The sequence below is a fragment of the Ambystoma mexicanum genome, chromosome 1q (genome assembly GCF_040938575.1).
Source record: "Ambystoma mexicanum isolate Mex_15411 chromosome 1q, UKY_AmexF1_1, whole genome shotgun sequence".
Classification (NCBI taxonomy): domain Eukaryota; kingdom Metazoa; phylum Chordata; class Amphibia; order Caudata; family Ambystomatidae; genus Ambystoma; species Ambystoma mexicanum.
This window is the reverse complement of record NC_090922.1, coordinates 1,205,935,953-1,205,961,248: the sequence shown is the minus strand read 5'-3', so window position 1 is coordinate 1,205,961,248 and position 25,296 is coordinate 1,205,935,953. Positions and strand designations below refer to the sequence as shown.

The 25,296-nt window shown below is 46.7% G+C and overlaps 1 protein-coding gene across 1 annotated transcript in view; it reads left to right on the top strand.

The window, feature by feature from the left end:
• IL23R (interleukin 23 receptor) overlaps positions 1-25,296 on the top strand; it is a 777,663-nt gene that overhangs the window by 423,879 nt on the left and 328,488 nt on the right. The window contains exon 11 of the mRNA XM_069641944.1: positions 20,067-20,168. Within this exon, the coding sequence (XP_069498045.1) occupies positions 20,067-20,168 (102 nt within the window). The remainder of the gene's footprint in view (positions 1-20,066; positions 20,169-25,296) is intronic.

Here is a 25,296-nt window from a genome sequence, read left to right as displayed (position 1 = left end):
CACGTCTACGCAACGTGATGACATTTCCGCGAACGGGTCCATGCTTCATGAACCTTTTGAAACTGCATTTTCAGCCAATCTTGGAAGTTTCAACCTGAAAGTTTACCCTTCCACAGCTCCTAGACCCATTCTTACTCATTTTCCATCTGCAATCCAGGAGAGAACACCTGCTTGGAAGAGTATTGGCACACCTGCTTCAAAAATGGCATCAGCCCTGGCCATGCCTCCTCCCTAGGGGCCACCACCACCAACACCACCACCAGATAGAGGGCCAGGACAGGGGAAAAGGCATAGTGATGCAGAGGAGGATCAAGAAGACCAGGAAGATGAGATAGAGGAAATGCCTACCTCCAGCACCCAGGGAGAATCATGGGTGTGGCGGTTTTTTTAAACCGTATGAGGGGAACCAAAGGCTCTGGCTACCCATGTTGAATGCATTAAGTGTGGAATCATACTCAGGCATGGACAACATGGGCAGTACTCTTTTGGTACCACCTCCATGTGCTCCATCACTCGCTTATACCACCCTTGTCTCCTGAGAAAGGCTATTCATTCTCAGAAAGTAGTAGGTTGTCTTCTGCTACCTCATCTTCCTCAACGGCGCCTGCCACCACACAGGCTACTCCTGTGGGGAAGAATATCCCGCCAGCTGCCTCGCGAGTGATTAAAGAGGCTGTTGATCCATTTTCCAAGACAACAGTACTCTGTATATACAGTGACACGCCACTCTGCAGAGGGGAGCAGTTTCAAAGTGCTTTTGGGGCTGCGATCAAGGAGCATGGCAAACAGTGTTCCCTACCTTAGATTTAAGGCATGCCCAACATATTGCCCCGCTATATCTGTAGTTGGTGCCCCTTCCCTCTTTTCCCTCCCCACCTTACTTCCTTGCCTCTGCTGCAACAAAAGAAAATACAAAATAAAAAAACACCAAACCAAAGGTTCCTTTTGGAGCCACCTTTCACAGTTAAAAAATAGAACTAAAAAAGAATCTTATAGACTCCATCTACTTTACATTTTTTAATAAAGTAGTTAGACACAATAAGAGTCTCCAACATTTCCATTAGCATTTTGTACAATGCTAATGTAAATGATGGACAATTGTAGTCTAGAGAAAAAGAAAAAAGGACAGAAACAATTTTCTGTCTAAAATTCTTTTCTCTAACATACAATAATGACCATGGTCCATGGACATTCACAACTATCCGCAGTCTCTGCAGTCCCCTATCCATGCCAGACATCTCTAAAAGACCCGGATGGCATGTGCACACCATCGCACAGGATAGACCTTCTACCCTTTTTACTTTTATTTTTGCAACACTCCCTCATTGCTTGCTTTCGATTAGTTGCACATCCATCCACCAATCACATCCAAAAACTCTACATGTAACCCTGTCAATATATTAAACTTCCACACACCAACTGCCACTTAACTTTGTTCTAGAAAAAATCTTCATATGCATTTCCCTTATGTATACAAGAAAATTGTACACAGTGCTGCTATAAATGCACATATGTATTTTTTAACTTTCAACAAAATGCTCCATAAAGGAAACATTTTAAAAGCACATCCTTTTCCATTTTTCCTTCCAAATAAATGTCATACTTTCCAACCTTTCTCATTACATCCCTTATAGCGCCACCATTTTCCACCTGTTTACACATATGTATATACTGACAAAGTATCTATAAAATGATATTATGTCATATGGCATTTATAACGTGCCTGTACACAAGTGTTTTTAGGTGTGACAAGACAAGGAGGGGAAAACAAGGGAGGAAACAATAACGATCTTACTAGGCCTTGTGTCATTCAGATTGCACAATTGCAGGGAGAACTTCCTGAGGGCAGGGGAAGGGGAAAGTGCAGTTAACTCACAAGTGCCGCCAGAAGGGACTGTAGAGTGGCAGATACAGACCCTTAAGTGCCGGGGAGCATGGAGGTAGTGCAAGTACAACTGGACATGCAGGAGCCTGGGCCTAAGTTCAGAGGGTGACCAGTTGACCTGTGCGCGGAGCAGTCAGGTGCATCAGGGGAGAGGAAGAGAGAAAGTGGAAATGAAAAAGAAGCTCTTGAGTTGCTTCCGGAACCTGAGGTGGTTCTGCTTAAGTTTGAGAGCGGCAGGGAGGCTGTTCCAGAGGGAGGCCACAGCCGAGGAGATAGATCTGCCCCAACTCTCTGCTTAGAAAAGTGTCTGACCCTCAGAGAGTTAGAGGTGGATGAGTGGAGAGCTCGAGAAGGAAGATGTTTTGGAAGAGAAAGTTAGAGGTAGAGCAGTCTCAGTTCCCAGAAAGCCTTGCGAATGATGCAGAGAGTCTTGAAGTTGATCCTTGCAGCCACAGGGAGCCAGTGAAGGGATTTCAGAGCTGGAAAGATACGATCCCTGGGCTTGAGGCCAAGGACAAGTCTTGTAGTCCTGTTCTGGATAAGTTGTAAAGGTCGAAGAGTAGTGGCAGCAAGATTTAGATAGAGGCTGTTGTAATAGTCCAGCCTAGAGAGGACCAGAGCTCTGAAGACCGTGAGCTTCTCAGGGAAAGTGAGAAAAGGAAGAATACCTCTGAGGCGGTGCAGCTGATAGTTTGACTTCTTAGACATATCAGAGATGTGAGGAAAGAAGAAGAGGATGGAGTCGAAGATGGCACCAAGGTTCTTAGCCTCACAGGAAGGAGCAGGAAGAGGGCCCAGAATGGGCAGCCAGAGAGAGAGAGTAAATGAGGGAGCGGGTGTCCAATGAGGAGGGTTTCAGTCTTACTGGCATTAAGGCAGAGATCATTGGCTCCACACCATTCCTGAATTGCAGTCAGATTGTCTGGTATGAGAGAAGAAGTAGAGGTGGATGAGGGGAGCCTGAAAGAGAGCTGAGTATCATCCATATAACATAACAGAAAGTAGCGATGCAGTGGGCAAGAGGTGCCAGTAGTGGTTGAAGAGCCAGGGAGAGAGGTTTAGATCCCTGGGGAACACCACAGGTAGAGAGAGAGAGATAGATGAGAGGAAAGACCCCAGTTGGACCTGACAGGGTCGGTCGGTGAGAAAGGAGATCAACCAGGCCAGGGCCTGATCAGTAATAACAAGTTTGTTATGGAGGTGATTTAGCAGGATGGCATGGTTGACCATGTCAAAAGCAGAGGATAGATCAAAGAGAATGAGGACAGGAGGAGTCAAGATTGGAGAGCAAGTCTTAACAGGTGTTCAGGAGAGCAGTTTCAGTGCTTCTGGCAGCTCTGAAGCCAGACTCGTGGTCATGGAGGCAACATAGAGATTCAGTATGTAGATTAAGCTGGGAGATGGCCAGCTTTTCCAAGATTTTGCCCAGGAAAGCAGTGATGGAGATCAGGTAATAGTTAGCCGGCGAGGAAGGATCTTTAGAAGGGAGTGCACAAGACAGTGCTTAAGGGGGAGGGGAAAGTTCCAGTGGCAAAGGAGGAGTGATCGCAAAAATCGTCCATGTCTGGAGCAAGGGTGTTGATGTGGTCCTTGATGGTTCTGGATGAGCAGAGGAGAACCTGCTTTGACAAAACTTTCATAGACCCAACTTGTCTAGAAACATCATCTGGGGTGAATAAGGGAAAGGAGGAGGAGAGATGGCCTCAGATGGGCCATCTATACACAACACTTCTCCTCGCATATAAAGTACTGTTCTAAACACTAATATAACACACCATACACAGCTCCAACTACAAACTACCATTCCATTACCATTAGGCCACAGTTTCCATATTCATTAAAAACACTAACACATTACAAATACAGCATTCACTCTCTTTGTGCAATGTAATCTCTTTACTCTCCTGTACCCCTATCACTAACACACATTTCCACACACACACACACACTTCCTCACTCCTTTTCAATTACACCCACACCACCCTCATACCTATAAACTAAATCACACCAGTATACCAAACAATGGGCCTCATTACAAGTCTGGCGGTAACCCTTAAATGCGGCAGTAGCGCTATTATCGCCGCATTTAAGGGTCCGCCAGATCATGGCTTTGGCGGATTTCCCCCCAGCTGTGAGCTGGGGGAAATCCGCTGCAAAATTGCTGATTTTCGGTGCGATTACCGCTGGCGGGAAATCCGCCGGCGGAAATAGCACAAATTTTCCCCATCGGGCACAATGGGGAATGAGGAATTCCCGAATGGGCCCAATGGGGAATGGGCAATAACCCTTCCGCCAAACCCGTGATTCGGCCCAATGGTTCCCTGAACACATCATAATGTTCCTACTTATTCTATCACACCACCACTCCCTTACTCCTTAACACCAGTAGTGCTCAGCACATTCTCCTATCAATACTTTATTACTCTTTCCCTATCACATAAATATAGTTATTTTATTAATCAAACTTATTGTTACTGCAATATAGTTAGAATACGCCCACTGATATCTAACTACTTTAAGCATACCCTTAATTACAATAAACTTCAAACAAATGTTCCATCACACTTACACTCACATAATATATCCATGCTACCACACACATATATTCTGTAACATATATATTCTTTAAAACTATGTAAACGCCAAAAACTGTATGTAAATACAGTAGTTTTGTTTTGTAATCCACTATGGATTCTTTTCCCAAGCACCCGATCATTATTTCATGTTAAAACAACAACAGTGTACCGCACAGTAATGTTGTACCAAACATAGTACATAGAATGTGCTACTTATGAAGGTCAAAAAAGTAAATCTATATGTACAATAATATCCAATTAAATATTTTAAACTATCTTATTTAACAAATTATACTGTTATTCTCCCCAGAAAACGAACCAGAGATTCTCAAACAACCAACTAAAGATTCCAGAAGCAATATCCTCAATTGTACTATGATGATAAATATCATATACACTTCACTTATATCATTCCACCTTATTACAAATACTGTATACACCCTGTATAGTACCTATAGTTACTATTTGCAAAAGCACACTTTCAAAACTAATGTACTGTTCTTCGCACACATTTGGTAAACATACATACAGTGTTTTGCGCTGTAGGGTCAAGCGAAATGTTTTTTCCATTATGTCTATTATGATTTCAAAATGTTTTTACCCCCGCCCCCTATAATTTCGCCCTCCTGATCGAAACTGCACCAAACTTCGCCAAATTGTTCTGAGGTGGCCCTATACCCTTTTTGCAAAGTCTGGTACGGATTACCACACAAGGCCAAAAGTTAGAAGCCACCCAAAAAAAGTTCTTTCTATGAGTCGAGCAATTTAGCCATAACTACACAGCTCCTACCACAGGCTGTGTAATAAACATATGACTATAGTATGCCTGGCCAGTGGCCAGATTCTTGGGGGCACACAGCCATGCCCCCCAGAATATGGCCACTGGACACTCCATCAAAATAAAGTGAAACTATAGAAAGAGCACTTTTTACAACCATAATTATCGCCAACACCATGCACTGCTAAGTCTAACACCCAGGACATCAAAGATGACATCACGAATGTCATTGATGACATCACTGATGACCTCACATATCTAGGCCACTTGATTTTGTTCTCTGACATATCTACGCTAGTAGTTTTTGTTCACAACAGTGAGAATTTAGAAACTCAAAAGATGCTATATATCTACATTTTAACCTTGTTGTATGTTGTTAAAGTACTTTCGATAGGATTAGGTCTCAGCTCATGGTGCACATACATAGTGCAAGAAGCAGGCCTCAAATACACAATTAATTTGTATACATGATGATGAACTTTAATGTTATTCTCATTTTCTGGTGATGTATCTTTCTTCCTTACTGTAGTTACTCTGTATGTGCCTGTGATTTTTATGCATTCTAGGTCTTCATATATATAGTGTATACTGACACACGTATGGTAAGTCTTCAAGTTTTAGCTATTTTTTCCACACTAGTCAAAATTCTGATAGGGTTGCATTTATTATTTTACTGGCCAATATTAAGATTAAAAAGGCCAAAAATAATAATTGCTTCTTTTCTTATAGTACATGGTTTAGATGAAGAAACTACACCACAGATTAATTTTGGAAAATATCAACAATCAGAAAGACAATCCCAATTCCAAACTGTACACTATAAAATCATGATCTTGTCTTGAAATTTGGATGAACTTAGAAATCACTTATAAATTCAGTTACAAATCATGTTATTAAAAATGTTGATTATCACTGTGCTACTTGTACCTGCCCCCCTTGCCTCCAGCAATCACCCCAATCAAATTCACAAAATATAAATCAAACAATGTTTGATGAAACCTCTCTCCCTCCCCGATGAGGATTATTACATTTACATTTCACATTCTGATAACCCATCCCTTTCATAAATACATTTATTTTTTATGCTATAAATATCTTGTATTTTATTCTCTCATAACTTCCCATGTTTTGTCCGTTTACTCAGTGGGACGTCTGCGCATATTGTGCCTTGTTCGGACATGTCCGGTCTTGCATGACGCACTTTTAATTAGTCTGTGGACAGTGCACCCATTTGCAGAAAGCCATGCGCCTGCCGTCTCCCACAAGCGGGGTCCACGGACACCCTGCCGCCGCAGATGTTCCTGGACGTCATCATGTAACCGCGCCCATGCGGCGTGACGCCTTGTCCACGGATAGTGTGCGTCACTGCAGACAGTTTTAAACTGCATTTTCGGCTGATCTAGTATGTTTCAAGTTGAAGGTTTACCCTTACAGAGCTCCTAGACCCATTCTTAGTTGATCTGTCAAATGTGTACAACTATTTGAGGCCTATTTTCAGCCTGGTAGTCTCAGACAGTTGTGTGGTCTGCGGACGGTTCCTCTGAAGGGACCCACACATTACTTTTAGTAATTCTCAATCTGGCAATTCAGAAGAGAGCACCCCAGAGCACCTGCTTCTCAAAACGTGCAATCTGCTCTAATGGCATCACTCATGCCCACCCCTCCTCCTTCCCAGGGACCACCACCACAACCACCAGCTGGAGGGCCTGGATTGGGGAACAGCCATGGTGATGCAGAGGAAGATGACCACAAACAGGAAGATATGATATGGCATTCATAATGCGTCTATACACAAGTGTTTCAAGGCACAACACACCAAGGGAGAGGGAACAGAGGGAAGACAGAGACAACGATCTTACTAGGCCAGGTGACATTGAGATTGCATAAGTGCAGAGGAAGGGGGAAGGGGAAAAGTGTGTGGGGTAAGGGGGAAGGAGGCAGTGCAGTACATAGCATAAATAGTAAAAGTGCTGGTAGGGGGCTGTAGGGATACAGAAACAGTCCCTGAGTGCAAGGGTTGCCAGGGGGGAATTGCAGGCATGCAACTGGTGGGCAGGGGTCCTGGGCCCGAGATCAGAGGGTAGGCAGGTAACCAATGCAGTTTCAGTTTCCACCAGGAGATCTGCAGGGGAGAGGAGGAGAGGAAGCAGAAGCTAAGAAGAAGGTCTTGAGGTGCTTCCGGAACTGGAGATGGTTCTTCCCAGGTTTCAGAGAGGCAGTGAGGCTGTTCCAGAGGGAGGCCCCAGCAGAAGAAAGAGATCTACTACTAACTTGTTGCTTGGAGAAGCAACTGACCCTGAGGGAGTTGGAGGCGGATGAGCCTAGAGCTTGAGAAGGAAGATATTTAGGAAGAGATAGTTGAAGGTATTCATTCTCCAAGCTCCAGAAGGCCTTGTGGACAATGAATAGGGTTTTGAACTTAATCCTCGCTGCCACTGTGAGCCAGTGCAGAGATTTCAGTCCTGGAGAGATATGATCCCTGGGCTTGAGGCCAAGGACAAGTTTTGCAGTCCTGTTTTGGATGAGTTGCAGAGGGCAGAGAGTAGAGTCAGGCAGATTTAGAAAGAGGCTGTTGCAGTAATCCAGCCCAGAGAGAACCAGAGCTCTGGAGACAATGAGCTTCTTGGGGAAGGAGAGGAAAGGAAGAATACCTCTGAAGAGGTACAGCTGGTAGTGACTTCTTAGAGACATCGGAGATGTGAGGAGAGAAGGAGAGTGTGGAGTCGAAGATGGTCAGAGGTTTTTAGACTCACAGGTGGGAGCAGGAAGAGGGCCAAGAGAGGCCAGCTAGAGAGTGACAGGAAAGGAGGGAGTGAAAGTGAGTTGAGTGTCATCCGCATAGCACTGAAAGTTGGGGCAGAGAGCAGCAATGCGGTTGGGCGAGAATGGCAGGTATTGGTTGAACAGCCAGGGAGAGAGGTTAGACCCCTGGGGAACATCACAGGTAGAGTTAGAGATAGAGGAGAGGAAGGACCCAAGTTGAACCTGGGAGGGTCGATCGGAGAGGAAAGAAGTCGGCCAAGCCAGGGCCTGATCAGTGATACCCAGGTTATCATGGAGTTGGTTGATCAGGATGAAATGGTTGACTGTGTCAAAGATGAGGTAAAGGATGTGGCCACCTCCAGCGCCCAGAGAGAGTCATGGGTGTAGCTTTTTTTTCCACCGCTCAGGGTGTACCAAAAGCTTGAGATGCTCTGGTGAAATGCATGGAGTGCAGGGTCGTCCTCAGTTATGGGAAACCAGGGCAACACTCTTTTGGGACAACCTCCATGCACCGCCACGCTCAATCCAACCCTCTGGGTACTCTGAGAAAGAATGTTCCTTTTTCAGGGAGAAGCAGTTTAACATCATCTACCCCATCATCCTCAAACACTTCTGCCACCACACAGAGTACTCCTCTGGGGCAGAGGATTTCACTAGCTGCTTCACAGGCCTTACGGTATGCTGTCGATCCTTATCTTTCGAGGGTCACATTCTTCTGTTTGTTCTGCAACATTTCACTCTGCAATGGGGAGCAATTTCGGAGTGCTTTCGAGGCTGTGGTCCAGGAGAATGAGAAACAATGCCCCCTACCTAGATTTAAGGCATGCCCAACATCTCCCCTGTCCACCTGCCCCTCCATATCTGTGGTTGATGCCCCTTCCCTCCTTTACCTCACTTCCCTCCCCACCTTACCTCCTCGCCTCTCCTAAAAAAATATTTTGGAGCCACCTTTCACAGTAAAAAAAAAGAACTAAAAATACAAATCACAAGAGCTTTTGCAGCTTGCTTAGTCCACGGACAGTGCAATAGTCTGCAGACACCTGAAAGTTCAAGGTGTGGGGAGGAGGAATTAAAATCAATAAACCTGTTTTGTGTTCAAGAATTACTGCCCTTAAAAGAACCTTTGTTAAACAATTTGGGGATTTTTAAATACTAAACCAACATATGTTCTACTGAACTTAATTATTTATACTAACATTCACAAAAACCGCCTCGAATATTTTTTTTGTTTTCTGCATTTTACTATACACCACAATCATGAAACCTAATTGGCTGATCCCCCAATGTCCGCGGACATCCAAGACTGTTTGCAGTTTCTGCAGTCTCCTTTACTTGCCTGGCTGGCTTAAAGGACCCGGACGGCACACACTATATCTGTGGACTACCAATTAAAGGGGGTGGGGAGGTTTAGCCTCAATGTACATCATTTATTCTACAATGGCGGCTCTTAAAAGATGTCGTTAAAAACACCCTGTTTTCCTTTTTCTGCTTTTATCTACTAAAATAACACATGCTAAACTGTACGTATGTGTTTTTTATAACTACTACAGAAACTGGTTCACATTATTTTCTTTTTTCTCATTTTTATATCCTGCACCTAACACATGTTTTACTATAGACTCTACAGCTTCCCTTTCAATGTGTTCACAAAACTTTTTCAATGCATTTTGAACATTCAAAGAATTACCAACATCAGTCAAATGCACTCTATCGCTTTGAAAAATATTTACGCCGTCCAACTTGATATTTTCTTGGTCAAATGATGCCATTCTGAAACCATATAAAAAGCACATACACCTTTATTGACATGCTTTGTAGCTTTTTCCATTTGTGGACAAAACAAGTTTGAACATCTCCATGTTTGTCTTTGAATCATTTCGGAAAGAATAATCTTCACAGCTGTAATCTTCGCAGCTGGAAACAGTTCCATTAGGCTCTTCAAAATATCCTTCATGGTAAACTGCAAAGATAATGCAGTAAGATAGCCCACGCTGCTGCCTCTGCAATGCGCAATATTAATATCTGGATGTTTAAAGTGAGCCATATTCTCACAGAATAATAATAAGGTCACCCACTTTAAACCACAAACTGCATACCATGAAACTTCCACTTCTTCTGATCCAGGAATCTCTCACCATCCACACACTCTGCTTCTTCAAAGCCAAAGCAATCTTCACTGCCACAACAAAGAAAGCACTTGCTACCCTGTCTTCCTGTACACACAACCATAAAACCTGATTGGCTGATCCCCCAATGTTAACGGACATCCACGACTGTCCGTGGTCTCTGCAGTCCCCTTTCCATGCGAGGCAACCTTTCGCCCAATGACCCAATGATTATTTAATTTCAATACAACAAGAGTGTATCACACACGAATGTTGTACCAAACATAGTACATAGAATGTACTATTTATGAGGGTCAAACAAGTAATAATGACTGCGGACTCAGCGCCACCTGCACCATTTTTTTCACCTATAAAAACAGCTCCCTACAACTTTTTTTCACTCTCCCACCTTTTCCAGGCCCTCTTTCGGCCACAAAATCACCCCAAATGTATTTTGCATGCCCTTTCTCACCACGCTGTCCGCGGACAACAGTGGCTGTCTGCGGATCCAATTTGATGACCGTTTAAAAAAAAATATGCACCTCACATTTTTTAACATCGAATCAGCGCGCATTTTTGGTGTCCGCGGAGATTTCATCAGGAAAAAGTGCATATATCAAAGACAAAATGAAAGCAACCATAAGATGGTAAATACTACATTTCACATGCATCTAATAATAAAATCATTTTCAAATAAGAACAAAGGAAAGAATTTACGATTTCACTGAAATTGTCAGAAAGATTCATGGAATGAATGTGCGCTGAAAAAACGGCGCACGCGTGCGAAAACGTGCGATTCGCAGTGAAATAGCGAAAATCGCAGTGCAAGTGCGATTATCGCATAGAAAACAGCGCACATCTATTCATGGAATTCCGTGCACGCGCAAAATGTGGGATGTGCGCTGAAAAAGTGCGCGGCGCACGCTGGCGCACAGGTCATCGAACGCTGTGCGATAAGGCCACAGCGAATTCGCACATAGCGCGGCGCACATAACAAAAGTAGGCGTAACACGGGGCATTACACGCAGAATGGGGAACAACTCGTGAAAATGTGGGCGTCACGGGGGAAGTACAGGAGGCAAGTGCGCGGAACGCCCACACGCTCGCCTACAACACGTATTCATGGAATTGAATAGGGAAAAACAGCGCACAGCCAAAGACGCGCACAGGCCCATACATGTCCGCCACACGAAAGCAGGCGGTAGCGTCCCTGCGCAGGAAAAAAATGTGCGCCAAATTGTGCGCTAACATAAAGCACCTATATACAGCTCTGATGAATGTCCCATACTGGGCCCTCTTGGACAAATGACATGCAAAGGGGTACGCGACAAACACGGACACCCGCTGTGTGAATAATAGTGTGTGCGTGTATTTCAGGGGTGCGAGAGAAGTTCTACACGCGATTGTGCTGGGTGCGTGTATTTCAGGGGTGTGCGAGAAGTTCCACCAGCGATCGGGCCTGGGGGAGTGTGTGCGTGTATTTCAGAGGTGCGCGAGAAGTTCCACATGCAATCGGGCCTGGGGGAGCATGTGCGTTTATTTCAGGGGTGCGCGAGAAGTTTTACACGCGAATGGCCTGGGTGCGTGTATTTCAGGGGTGCGCGAGAAGTTCCACACACGATTGGCCTGGGCCTGGGCGCGTGTATTTCAGAGGTGCGCGAGAAGTTTCACACGCGATTGGCTTGTGCGCGTGTATTTCAGAGGTGCGCAAGAAGTTTCACACGCGATTGGCCTAGGCGCGTGTATTTCAGAGGTGCGCGAGAAGTCTCACACGCGATCGGGCCTGGGGGAGCGTGTGCGTTTATTCCAGGGGTGCGCGAGAAGTTCCACACGCGATCGGGCCGTGGGAGCGTGTGCGTGTATTTCAGAGGTGCGCGAGAAGTTCCACACGCGATCGGGCCTGGGGGAGCGTGTGCGTGTATTTCAGGGGTGCGCGCGAAGTTTTACACGCGAATGGCCTGCGTGCGTGTATTTCAGGGGTGCGCGAGAAGTTCCACACGCGATTGGCCTGGGCGCGTGTATTTCAGAGGTGCACGAGAAGTTTCACACGCGATTGGCCTGTGCGCGTGTATTTCAGGGGTGCGCAAGAAGTTCCACACGCGATCGGGCCTGGGGGAGCGTCTGCGTGTATTTCAGGGGTGCGCGAGAAGTTCCACACGCGATTGGGCCTGGGGGAGAGTGTGCGTGTATTTCAGAGGTGCGCAAGAAGTTTCACACGCGATTGGCGTGGGCGCGTGTATTTCAGAGGTGCGTGAGAAGTTTCACACGCGATTGGCCAGTGCGCGTGTATTTCAGGGGTGCGCGAGAAGTTCCACACGCGTTCGGGCCTGGGGGAGCGTGTGCGTGTATTTCAGGGGTGCGCGCGAAGTTTTACACGCGAATGGCCTGCGTGCGTGTATTTCAGGGGTGCGCGAGAAGTTCCACACGCGATTGGCCTGGGCGCGTGTATTTCAGAGGTGCACGAGAGGTTTCACACGCGATTGGCCTGTGCGCGTGTATTTCAGGGGTGCGCAAGAAGTTCCACACGCGATCGGGCCTGGGGGAGCGTGTGCGTGTATTTCAGGGGTGCGCGAGAAGTTCCACACGCGATCGGGCCTGGGGGAGAGTGTGCGTGTATTTCAGAGGTGCGCAAGAAGTTTCACACGCGATTGGCCTGGGCGCGTGTATTTCAGAGGTGCGCGAGAAGTTCCACATGCGATTGGCCTGGGCGCATGTATTTCAGAGGTACGCGAGAAGTTTCACACGCGATTGGCCAGTGCGCGTGTATTTCAGGGGTGCGCGAGAAGTTCCACACGCGTTCGGGCCTGGGGGAGCGTGTGCGTTTATTTCAGGGGTGCGCGCGAAGTTCCACACGCGATCGGGCCTGGGGGAGAGTGTGCATGCCCCGTGTGTAGCGTACCCCTTCAGAGGTCATTGTAGGCTGCATGTGACACGCATACGTTCATTTTTGTGTTTCTGGGTGCCACAGTGTAGTGCGGGTTCCTTTTGCCACGCATGTGGTCTATGAGGGGTCGCGTGCACGTCATTTTCTGTTTTAGGGGTGCCTGTGCATTGCGTGACCCGTCATCTTTCCCCAGGGGTTCCATACAGCCTTGCTAGAGCACTTGGATACGAATTCCATCTAGTACCCTACCCCTTTGACCCCCAATTGCCCAGGACAATTGTCTACTGCAACTCCCATACGCACAACTCCATCAGTGCCATACCTGGGAGGCAAGCAAGCGGTAAGGGTGGCAAAGGTGGCCGAGCCTCAAAAGGTGGGCGTGGCGGGCACGGTAGGGGACGTGGCCAGGATTTGCAGACTACTCCTAGCCCCCCACGTGTGGAGGACCAGTCAGGGACACACATCCCCCCTCCCCATGGTTGAGGGAAACGTGGCTGACACCATCCCTGCTCAGCCCTTGTTGGACCGGCCCGTTGTGGCATCTGACCTAGCACAGGGTGACTCCCAGGTCGCCAACTCTAGGCCACGGGTGGCGGCGCAAGCCAGTGTCAAAAGGCCACGTGGTACAGGGGCAGTCATGTCATCTGCTGCCCCGAGCAGGGGCAGCTGCAGCTCCGTCCACCCCAGCTCTGACTCTCCCAGCCAGGACAGTGTTGGTCCTGGTACATCAGACTGAGGTTCCCCCTGCCATCATCACACTTCAGCTAATGCCTGCAGAAAGTCATGTGGTCAGTGTGCCATCGCACACTACTACTACACAGTCCACCGGTGCTCCTGCCTCTAGTGTTCAGAGCGGCGTAGGGCACTCCGGATCCCCACCACCCACAAAAAGAAAGAGGAAGAGTGCTCGTCCAGTACAGGCTGATGACCCCGACACGGCTACACAGTCCGGCACGCCAAGGAAGCCTAGCTTCAATGATGCCGAACTGGATGCACTTGTGCAGTATGTGTCCGAAAATGACGCCAAAATGTTGGTCACTTCAGGGTGTAGGATCACACCTGCTCGACGTCAGGCACACTGGCAGTCCATCGCGGACAGCATAAGTGCCCTTGGGTTTGTGCGGCGCACAGCTGTTGAGTGCTACAAGCGCTGGAACGACCTTAAGCGCAGGGCAAAGAAAAAGCTGGCCTCAAGTCATGCCGCAACTCTGGTGACTGGAGGTGGGTCTCCACAAGAGGACATTGAACTCACTCTACATGACCATGTTGCTGGGCCCTACGTCACAGAGGAGCAGATCCAAGGTGTGGTGTGGGAGAACTGCCAGATTACGAGGCATTGTCCGGTGAGTGCACATGCATGTGTGTGTGATCCATGTGTATGTTGTTTGTGGGAGGGGTTCTGGTTGAGTGCCAGGTCAGGGTGTGTGTGCCTGAGTGTTTTGGGCCACCCATGTGCTTCATCCAATGCATTCGGCGCCCCGGGATTTGGGTATTACAGTATCCCTTCTGCCCACAGTAAGCATTTTGCACTACATCGCGCCAGTTGCCCTTGAAGTGGCCTCTTGCAACAACATTGTTCCGTATTTAGCTGTGTTCATTCAGGCTGATTGTTGAAATTCACCCGGTTCTACTGCGCATCACTCTGCCCTATTGTCACATATATGACATGCCTATGGTACATGCCATCTGTGTGATGGCATGTGTCATGTATGTGTATTGGACATGCCACTCCCAGGCCAATGTATGATGGCACTGCTAGCCAGCATGCAGCTAATGTGTTGCTCTTCCATCTTGGTGTCATCAGTGTCTGACATTTTCGTCCCCTTCCAACTCATGGACAGTGCATGCATGGGAGGGTTATAGTCATGTGGCACATGTACAAATCAAGTACTGGTACATCACACTGGTATCAAGTACTGGTACTGTAGCTTGTCTGGCCTAATTGCGTGCCATGGTGCTAATGCCTGTTTCCATTTTTTGTCTTTCATGTTTTTGCAGAGGATGACGCACTTGATGCTGTTGAGGGTGAGGAGATGGTGCAGGCCCAGGAGGGATCTGAAGCACGACCAGGCACCAGTGGGGGACATGGTTTGGTGGTGGGGGAGAACCCTCTCTTGCTGCAGGCCATACTGTCCAGGGGTGTCCCTGGCTGCACCTCCCCAGAACTCTTTTCAGGTGTTGATTCGGATGAGACCTATGTGGATTCGCAGGTATGTGTTCATGGAAGGGATACTGTTCTGTCCGACCCACCTGCACCAGGGGTAGAGCCCACTATGGGGATGTCAGTGTTAGTAGGTGCGCCTGTGGTGGTTACGGATGCAGGGCCACACTCCGCAACATTTGATCCTGTTCCTGGGCCAGCAGATCAGAGGGGAAATGCAGTCCTGCAGCCTCAGGCAGTGCCGACACAACAAGGCGCAGTTCGCCTTGCCCCAGACAGGTGTGGTGCCCGCCAACGCGGTGGCCGTCCGCCACCGGCAATACCGCATGGGAGCAATCCATATACGGTATGGCTAACCAACAGGCAGCATCATCAGAAATGATTGCTCAGCCATGGAGAGGGTGGCCACTTCCATTGTCCCCCCAGAAAGGCAGATGGAGCTACTACAGCAGGCAACAGACTCCATTTGCCAATCAGTCAGGGAGGACATGTTGGCGTCCAACAGGGACAGACAGGCGGCCCTGGACAATCTGAGGGAATCAATTTCTCTAGATGCCCAGGGACAGAGGGAAGCCCTGAGGGGAGAGGTCCGGCACCTCAGGCAGACTCTTGTGGACCTTGAGGCTTCCACTGTCACCAGGACGGAACAGCTGCTGGAGCGCGTCACCCGTACGCTCTCAGCAGAGATGCAGGCAACTCGGGCAGAGGCCCGGGCAACTCGGGCGGAGGTCCGGGCAACACGTCGGGTGTTGCAGGGGGATCTCCGCACCATATCCCTCCAGAACGAGGCCTTCCACACCCGCATGCTTGCTGCCATGGAGGACAAAACTAGGGCTTTGCGTGGGCTGCCTCCCATAGCACCACCACCTCCTGTGGCAGCAGCAGCAGAGGTTGAGGAGAGCGAATCCAGCAGTGAATCTCCCACGATTTAGTAGCCGTGCAGGCCATGAGCCCATGGAGGTGTTTTTTTTCCCAACCTTCACACAGGTAGCTGTTGATGTGCACCCTGTCTCCTGGGTGGCCTCCCCCACACCCTTTGGCCCACACATGGCCATTTTTAATTTTTGATTTTTGATTTTTTGTTGCAGTGTGTTGCCTTGTGTGGCTCCCGTGGGCATCCACTGTATTCCGGCTGGGCACATGCAGGCTTGTCCTGAGTTTGGGTTAGATGCTTGGGTTCGTGAGACAAACACCCCTCCTGCTTCCCATTTCCATGGGCTTGCAAGGGGTGTGCCCAAGTGACAGTGACTTACACAGTGACGTTGGACTCCCACGACATGTGTGGGCAGTCTGTAGTCAATGCTGTGTATACATTCCTAGTGCATATTGTTGTTGTATTGTGCACTGCATGGTGTATTGATGTGTGCTTGTGCATCCATGTCTCCCTCCTAATTTGCAGGTTCATTCCTCATGTCTTCACAAGGCCGTCCACTTTGGCGATGGAGTTCATGTTGTGAGCAGTGGACTTCCAGATGTGCGTGGCAACAACACTGTACAGTTGGAGGTGGTGGATGTGCTGGCATTCTCATGTTGTAAGACTACGTATCCTTTACCTTAGTACTGTCATGTTTATGCTATGTCGATTGTATTGTGGTAAGTATTTGGTCATGTGTGTTGTTATTTCTACATTTATGTGGGCATATTGTGTGTGGCCAGTTTCCATTAGGGACACTGTACTTTGTGACACGTGTCATGTTTGGGGGATGACTTTGTTTGCTCTCACATGGCATGTCATGCCATGGTGTGTTGGGTGGCGGTGCTGGGGAGGGGTTGGGTGACATGGCACTGTTGTCATTGTTGTCATGTTGTATCTTGCAAGGGGGTCATGATTTTAGCAGCATAGAAGTGTGTCTTTTGAACACAGCATTGGTGGTGTTTGTGTAGGTAGGGAAGCACACAATGGAACACTTCCAGATGTACAATCTCAGGCTGGTATGGTTGTGACAGTTGACTGTCCATTGACACATCATAATTGTCAGTTACAATCATCATTGATTGTCAGCTGGTATGTGCCAGGGCTGTGTGCACTCCACAGGGGTGTGATTTTATGTGAAGTAATTAGCCACGAGCTGCGTACGGGCTGCCTCACCCCGTGCCCTTTCCCCTCCCATGCGCAGCGGGCATGCATGTGGTTGGGGATGTGGGGGCACCACCATGTCCATGGCCAGGCCCCGGCGTGTTGCAACGTTGTGCAGGACACATGCTGCCACTATGATCCTGCACACTACTGGGGGAGCGTATAACAGCTGCCCGCCAGAACGGTCAAGGGAGCGGAAGCGTGACTTGAGCACTCCGAATGTGCGCTCCACGATGCCCCGGGTTGCAATGTGGGCTGTGTTGTATCTTACCTGGGGTGGCGTGGTGGGGTTCTGAATTGGCGTCATCATGTGGGTGCTGAGAGGGTAGGCACTGTCCCCTGGGGAGGTGGTGATGGGTATCATTAGTGGGGTTGTGACATTACTGAGTATCTGACATGCATGCATGCGCAGTGGCATTTATACTCACCGAGCAGCCATGTATCGCCATGCCGCCCAGCTTCTATGTCCCGGTTTAGGGTAGACATTCTGTAGATGAAACTGTCGTGGGTGGAGCCTGGATAGTTGGCGTATACTGAGGTGATGATTCCCTTGGCATCACATACTACCTGGACGTTGATGGAATGCCAGTGCTTGCGGTTTCGATAGATGTGTTCAGTTGCCCTGGGGGGACGTAGAGCCACATGGGTGCAATCAATGGCACCTAGCACTTTGGGGAATTGTGCCACCCTGTAGAAATCCTGGGCGACAGCCTGCCTTTCTGCAGGTGTTCTGGGCAGGTAACTATGCCTGCGGACTGATGGGCGTGCAGTGATGATGGCCAAGACCTGGTGTAGGCAGCGTGACTGCGTGGCCTGTGACACCCCCCCCACTATGGCACTTGTCCGCTGAAATGATCCAGTGGCCAAGAAGTGCAGTACATTAAGGACCTTCTCCAAGGGGCTGAGTGCTTGGGAGCACAGGGTGGTTGATGTGAGGTCATCCTCCCACTCACTGACCAGGTCGAGTATTATGTGAGGTGGAAACCTGTACCTCCCATACACATGGTCATCAAGCATCCCAATAAGGCTGGTTCTGGGTGTAAAAATTCTGGCCCTGACTATCCTCCTCCTCCTCCTGCGGTATCCCACGGCCACTGCTGCTAGGAACGGTATATTCATCCTGCCGTCTGAGCTTGTTTGTTGTTTGCGTGCACTTTTATGCTGTGCGGGTCGACGTACGCCTACTTCCTGCTGGCGTACGTGTTTCCGGATTGGCCATGTTCGATTCCATGAATACGTGTTGTAGGCGAGCGTGTGAAACTTCCCGCGCACCCCTGGAATACACGTACCCAGCCCAATCGCGTGTGAAAATTCCCGCGCACCCCTGAAATACCCGCACCCAGCCCAATCACGTGTAAAACTTCTCGCGCACCCCTGAAATACCCGCACCCAGCCCAATCGCGTGTAAAACTTCCCGCGCACCCCTGAAATACACGTACCCAGCCCAATCGCGTGTGAAACTTCCCGTGCACCCCTGAAATACCCGTACCCAGCCCAATCGCGTGTAAAACTTTGCACGCACCCCTGAAATACCCGCACCCCGCCCAATCGCGTGTAAAACTTCCCGCGCACCCCTGAAATACACGTACCCAGCCCAATCGCGTGTGAAACTTCTCGCGCACCCCTGAAATACACGTACCCAGCCCAATCGTGTGTGAAACTTCTCATGCACCCCTGAAATACACACACACGCTCCCTCAGGCCCGATCGCATGTGAAACTTCTTGCGCACGCGTGTTCCCGAGACCCGTAATACACGTTCCCCGCTTTGCGTTTGCTGTTTGCCAGTCTGGTGAACTGGTCCAGGGTTGGCGCAGCCCTTGGCAATGGTTTTGCGATCTTGATGGCTTTTCCTTGCGCGAAGGCGTTCTTTGGGGCGTAACTGGCACTGCTGCAGGCTTGCTGCGCCACTCTGCGCCACGTCTGCTTTTGGAGGCGATAATCCATGAATACGCTGTGCGCGCAAATTGATTTTATCGCACACGGCTGGAGCAGAAATTCGTACGGGCACGCTGTGCGCCAGCCGCGTGCGACACTTTTGTGAGGAATTACATGAATCGGCCTGTAGGTGTCCATTTGATTTAATCTCAGCAAAATATGCCGCCCAAAACGTACAATAGCTAGTGAAAGGCCTAATTGATTGCCGGAAAGGCCTCGTGCCGCAAAAAACGTTCATCATGCACATTGCACACATTTCTTTTTAATAAGTGAATACTACTTTCCTTAAGTGCGGAACACAATATTAACTGATGTTTAATAGTTCCCAATTTATTTGTGGATTTGCATAATCGACTTATTCGTTGTGACTCGCTTTTCTTTTTTGCTAATGGAAAGGCCTGTGACAGAAAGCGACACAGATAGAGAAGCGGTATGTCTGGAGAGCATGTGAGAACATGGAAGAGCGCGGGAGAGCTGTAGACACCTATTCATCCAGTAAATGAGGAGACTGGACAAGCTGGGCGTCTTCTGCCTGCAGACAAATCCTTCCATTCCGGCGTACCTTCAAGTGGCAAATTAGGTCACTTTAAAAGTCTGTTCCAACCTATTATTTTTTGGGCTAGAAATGCGCTTATGCCTACACTAATACCATTGCATGCTATTTTCAGTTGCCTGCTTTTTGTAGCAAGCAAACGGTATATTTTGTACACTTTGATAATACAGCACAATACATTAGCCCTCTTAGGTCTTAAAGCAATGATATATTGATGCCATTTGATTGTATTTGTTTCTGTAAAAAAAAACAGCTGAAATGGGTGATACCGATTTGAACATGGAGTTTCCTGCAAATCTGATTAAGGAATTCGTAAGACATTCTGAAAATCACAATTTCTCTTTCAGAGAACCTCAGCCCTGGGATTCAAGTGAACATTTCGTTGTATGCCATTTACTTGAATGAAGTGAGCACACCATGCAGAGGGCATGGTTATGTTGAAGAATTAAGTAAGTAAAGCATAGAAGAAAGAACGTCAAGTATGTGACGAATAAGTGCATGGTCTTTGCCTTTTCAGTGTCTGGCTATTACGTCGTACTCAAGCTTGTTTGTTTTGTGCATTTATATAACTCTACGAACCCTCAGGCATCTGAACGCTGCTTATTATCCATGGTGTGTGGTGCTCATTTATCGACCTCGGAAGGATGAAAGGCTGAGTTTGGCCCTGCCAGGATTCAAACTTGCGTTGGCAGGCTGTGCACGGATGTCAAAGCGAGCACTCTACTCACTGTGCTATCTGCCACCTGTAAGCCAAAACTATTGAATAAGAGTGCAGCTACGGAGAAATGGCATATGAGGAGGTACACACAGCTTGTAGGTGGTGTTTGTTTTATTTACCCACCCGTTGGCTGCCCATGGCCACGCTAATTCCCATGGCCATTTCTACCCACTTTCTGTCCCTCCCTGCCCAAAACATATCTTCCTGGGACCTCACTGAGCTAGCCTTATCAAGCCTTACCATCAAACTGTGTACTTAAATTGCCTGCCAGTGCTTTTTAAAAGCAGTCTTCTGAGAGTTAACAACTTGATTGGAGCTGTAAACGTGCTACTGGTGTAATCAAAATGTCTTAACCAGGTCTGCCTTCTGCCACTCGATTTATAAGCACTATGTGTGCCCCTCACTAACGTCCTGTAAAAAAACAATCATTGTCAAAGACAACAGGTTAGGCGTGTGTATGTGTCTTAGGCATTTTCCAGGGACTCCTATCATATGCCCAGGTACTCGCACCATTTTGAAGCCATCATTCGATTTTTAAATAAAAATAAATCTTAGTACAGGAGATATATATACACACATGAATTTCAGTGAGTGCCCATTATTATCAATATCAATACAATTATTATTATATATCTCTTGTACCAAGAGTTTTTTAAAATTGAAAACAGTATTACAAACATCTTTTTATTGTTACATGCATAATACAAGTATCAATACACTTGTCTTCACTTTGAAACTTTTTGTGTGAATAGGAAACCTGTCAATTAAATATTTGAGAATATTATTGCATACATTATTTTTTTTATTGCATTTCATTTTCATTCTTTTGGCAACACAGCTTGTGCCCTTGTACATAATCTGGAATATTGGGTTCCTGGCAGGATTTAGAAATAGATCTTCTGAATCTCACACTAGATAAGGCTGCAGTCCCATAGGAAAACGCTGTGTGAATCAGGCCCAGATATGTTAGTACAATAGTGCGTTAACACAAACTGATTTGCACGGCAGGGTTACATCTTTCACTCGTCCCAAAACGACAGCGAACAACAGTACTTTCCTTCATAATATTAATCTGTCTCCATTGCTCACGTTGCAGACTATTGTGCCGCCTGAATTTTAATGTAGAGATCGAGTTGAAAATTCTTAAAATTATCTCAAAGATGTGGAGATAATTGGATGTGGATAGCAGCGCCACACCAAAGCTTTTACCCCTGTTGCAAAAAAAAAATACGGTCCCACAGTAAAATAATATGGGCCTTATCTTGAGCTTGGTGTGAAAGTGGTGATACATCTGCCAATTTACCGCCAACATCATTTACCATTACCACCATTCAGTTCTATGGCATTACTTACCAAAGAATTGTGAGGTGTGGTATGGCGCTGGAAACCCCATTTTTGAATTCCATGGGACTCCATGGGAATATTTGATGGATTTACCATGAGCAGTAATTGCATTTTATACATCTTTGAGGGTATAATAAAGGCTTACCCCCATCAAAAAGTTTGAGGTAGATCCTCTACTTTTCCTCCAAACGCACAGTACAGCAGAGTGGTAATGTGGTGGTAATGTAATTACTGACACTTAACCACCATTTTTACCACACTTCCATACTCTTGAAGAGGCCCTATCAACATACACATCCAGTGTGCCTAACCTTCGGAGCCAAGAGCAGGAAAAAGAGTCAAGGAAATGTTACATTGGAAAACTAGCATGGCACATGTGTTAGGGAGGTGGGATGGTAGAGAACACAGGGCATTCCCTTTAGATACACAACACATACTTTATTTTGAGTGTCCTTTGGTTAAAATTAAACCTTTTAGACTTTCATTACATTAAAAAATGTAATATCATAAATTCATCATGAAAAAATACATACATCAAAAATAAAGGGCCTTATCACGAGTTGGGCGGTATCCTGGCAGTATTACCACAGGGATACCTCCCAGGTTAATAGCATTACCGCCAAACCCTCCGGCGCTAATAGCCGGATCGCGAGTTTGGGGGCAACAGTAATTCTCGATTGGGTCCATTGGACCTAATGGGGAATTCTACATAAAGGATGTAGAGACATAAGATAATGAAGATATTCTATAAAGCATCGAGAGGAGAGAGCACTAAGGTTAAGTAACATATTGGGATCAAGGTGAAGAAGCTTATGCCACAGAACTAATAAAGACATCAAGGTATTTTGCACGTGTACAGCTGCAGCAGAAACTCAAGCAGACGAAGTAATCATAAGGCTAGCTTTATAGTGAATAGATTGCGACAAGTGCCAACATATATATATTGAATCAAGTAAAGAATGGATGTTTCCACTACGCATCATAGCAGTGCTGGACTTTAACAAAAAGGCCTCATTTTTAGTGTGTCGCAGTTAACAAGCAGCTTGAATTATAAAATGAATCTCAGAAAGCAAAGTTGGATGAGCCAATGAAGCCAATGTCTTATCAAACTGGAGCAAACTGACATTGGATACAAATCGTGTGAAAGAACAGAGCTCCTGTTCAAAAGCCATGAAGAAAACAAAAGGTGTCAGAGGTCCATTAAAAATTGTATTTTAAAGTCACTAAAAGCTCAATTTCATGGTCTCCAGTCACATGGAAGGATGAAGTTGGACTAACGAGATGGTCACACTTACACGCAAGTGCAGAGCGTTTCTTCACTCCCTGAATTTCTCATAGCTGGGAACACTCTCAAGGCCGAGCTTCAAAGCCTAATTGACAGACTACTGAGGTGATGATGGATTGATATGCTAATTGGTGGGAATGTATGGTTAAGACAAGCTCACCAGCACCTGGATGGCCAGCCTGCATGCTGCTAGTCATAGGTGGAAAAGTACTGACATAGGTTAGAGTGCCAACCAATTGTAGAGGACCACGTAATTAAGGGTCCTATAGTTTGTGTAACCAATGGGACGTCGTACATTTAGTGAAGTTCATAGTGGTTATTTTTAGGAAAGGGCTTAGTTGCCCCACCTGATGTTAAGTAGCCAATTACATTCCCTCATTATCCCATATTAGCATGGATCATATACTTAGATGTTCACTGAGAGCCTATCACCCATACTCATAGGTTATTGTAGTTTGCCATGTGGGATGACGTTAGTAACACGTAGGTTAACGTCATTGATGACGTGTTTTGAGTATATAACCTCCGTTTTTTATAACATATGTTGAGTAAGAGGATCAAGCAAATTTGTTGATGTTCGTTGTACTCCCTGTTTTAGATCATTGATATTAAAACAGTTATCCTTTTGCCAAACTACTTGAGTTGTTTCGATTATTTCTGTATGAATACAAATCTGCATCCCCATCCATCTCCGTAATTGCTACTCATCTTAAAGGGCTGAGCTATTCAGTTCATGTGGTAGCGGAGAGGATGCCATCTACATAAGTAAACTTTGGAGTCCCAGCAATATCGCAAGACCTCTGCCATTCGGCTGAGAGGACATCAAGCTCCATGTAGATAGTGGTTAGTTTAAGTACCAAAAGCTTGCAAGCGCGGTGTGACTCATCCCCCGATTTCAGACGAAATCCCCTCCCACATCTATGAGAAGCGGATTGGACAGAAAATGAAGAGGTGGTAAAAGAGGTGTATGATCCCGAGAGTCAGAAGCCAAACATGCGAATGGTGAGTAAAAACTGAGGTAGAGGGCCAAATGATGTATGGGTGATGACTGAAGAAAAGAAGTAAGATAAGGGAAAAAAGAGTAACAGAGGGAGGCTGGGTAAACATAACTTGAGAATAAAAGTTTTATTGAATAGACATTGACTTCAGTGAGGCCAAGCATTAAAGTATCGTGTGAGAGGCCACGATAATAGAGTACGCCCTGTGCTTGCATTTTAAAGAACGTATCAGAAGAAATCTGAACTTAGAATCCATAGTGGATGACAAAGAAGACGGATTTGATTAAAGACAAATCTAAAGAGGTTGATTTTAGCCTCGTAGGGGCATTTTAGGGGGTAAGAAAGGTCCCAGAGGAGGGCTGTAGAGAAGAATATATGTGACCGGTTGAGTATGTCTGTCTGTTTGTTTTATGTATTTATGTATTGATGATGACGTCATAATTGAACAAGATTAATAAGAAATATAAAAGTGCGAAGTTGAAGAAATGTATTAACTATTTTAAATTGAAGTTGATGCTGTTTTTTTTAACAAGATTAAAGTAAAAAGTGTGATCAAAGGGATTGGAGCCTGTGATGAGTGGCGCACGCTCATATTGCATTGTTTTTCTGAAACATACCTTTTTCAAAATCTGTGATAAAAGCAAACAAGTGTTATAAGTCAAAAAGTGACAAAATAAGAATGGAGGATGTTACTCCACTTGTGCATTTCTGCAAGCATTTGCTGAAACATGCACCCAATCTTAGACAGAATAGCGCTGAATGGGTTAAAGGAACCGCAGATAAAATGTTTATGCCGTGGCCGCAAGGAGGGTGATTATCGAAGGCAGTCCTGCAGCATATGACAACATATTTGCATGCAGCATATACAGGGAAGAAGCTAGACAGGCGACTAGCGAGCTTAAGCTTTGGAAAATATATCAGGAGGAACGAGATGAGCCGACTCCTTTAGATTGGATACTTAATGTATGCAAAGAGGGGGGTGAGGAGTCTTCTGCTCCCCTGCCCCATCTGAAATAGAAGGCAAAAATAAGAAAGACGATGGGTTATACCCATTAGGGGAGCTCAAAGCAGCAGCAGGATACAGCAACCCGGCAAATGAGTCGCCTGCGCAAAGCAGTGACGAAGGTCCAGAGAAAGAAACTGAGAGAGATTAATCTCTAAGGTCCCGAGGGACAAGGAGGGACTTGAGAAGGAAATAATTAATCGAGCAAGCACATTTCTAGATATAGGAA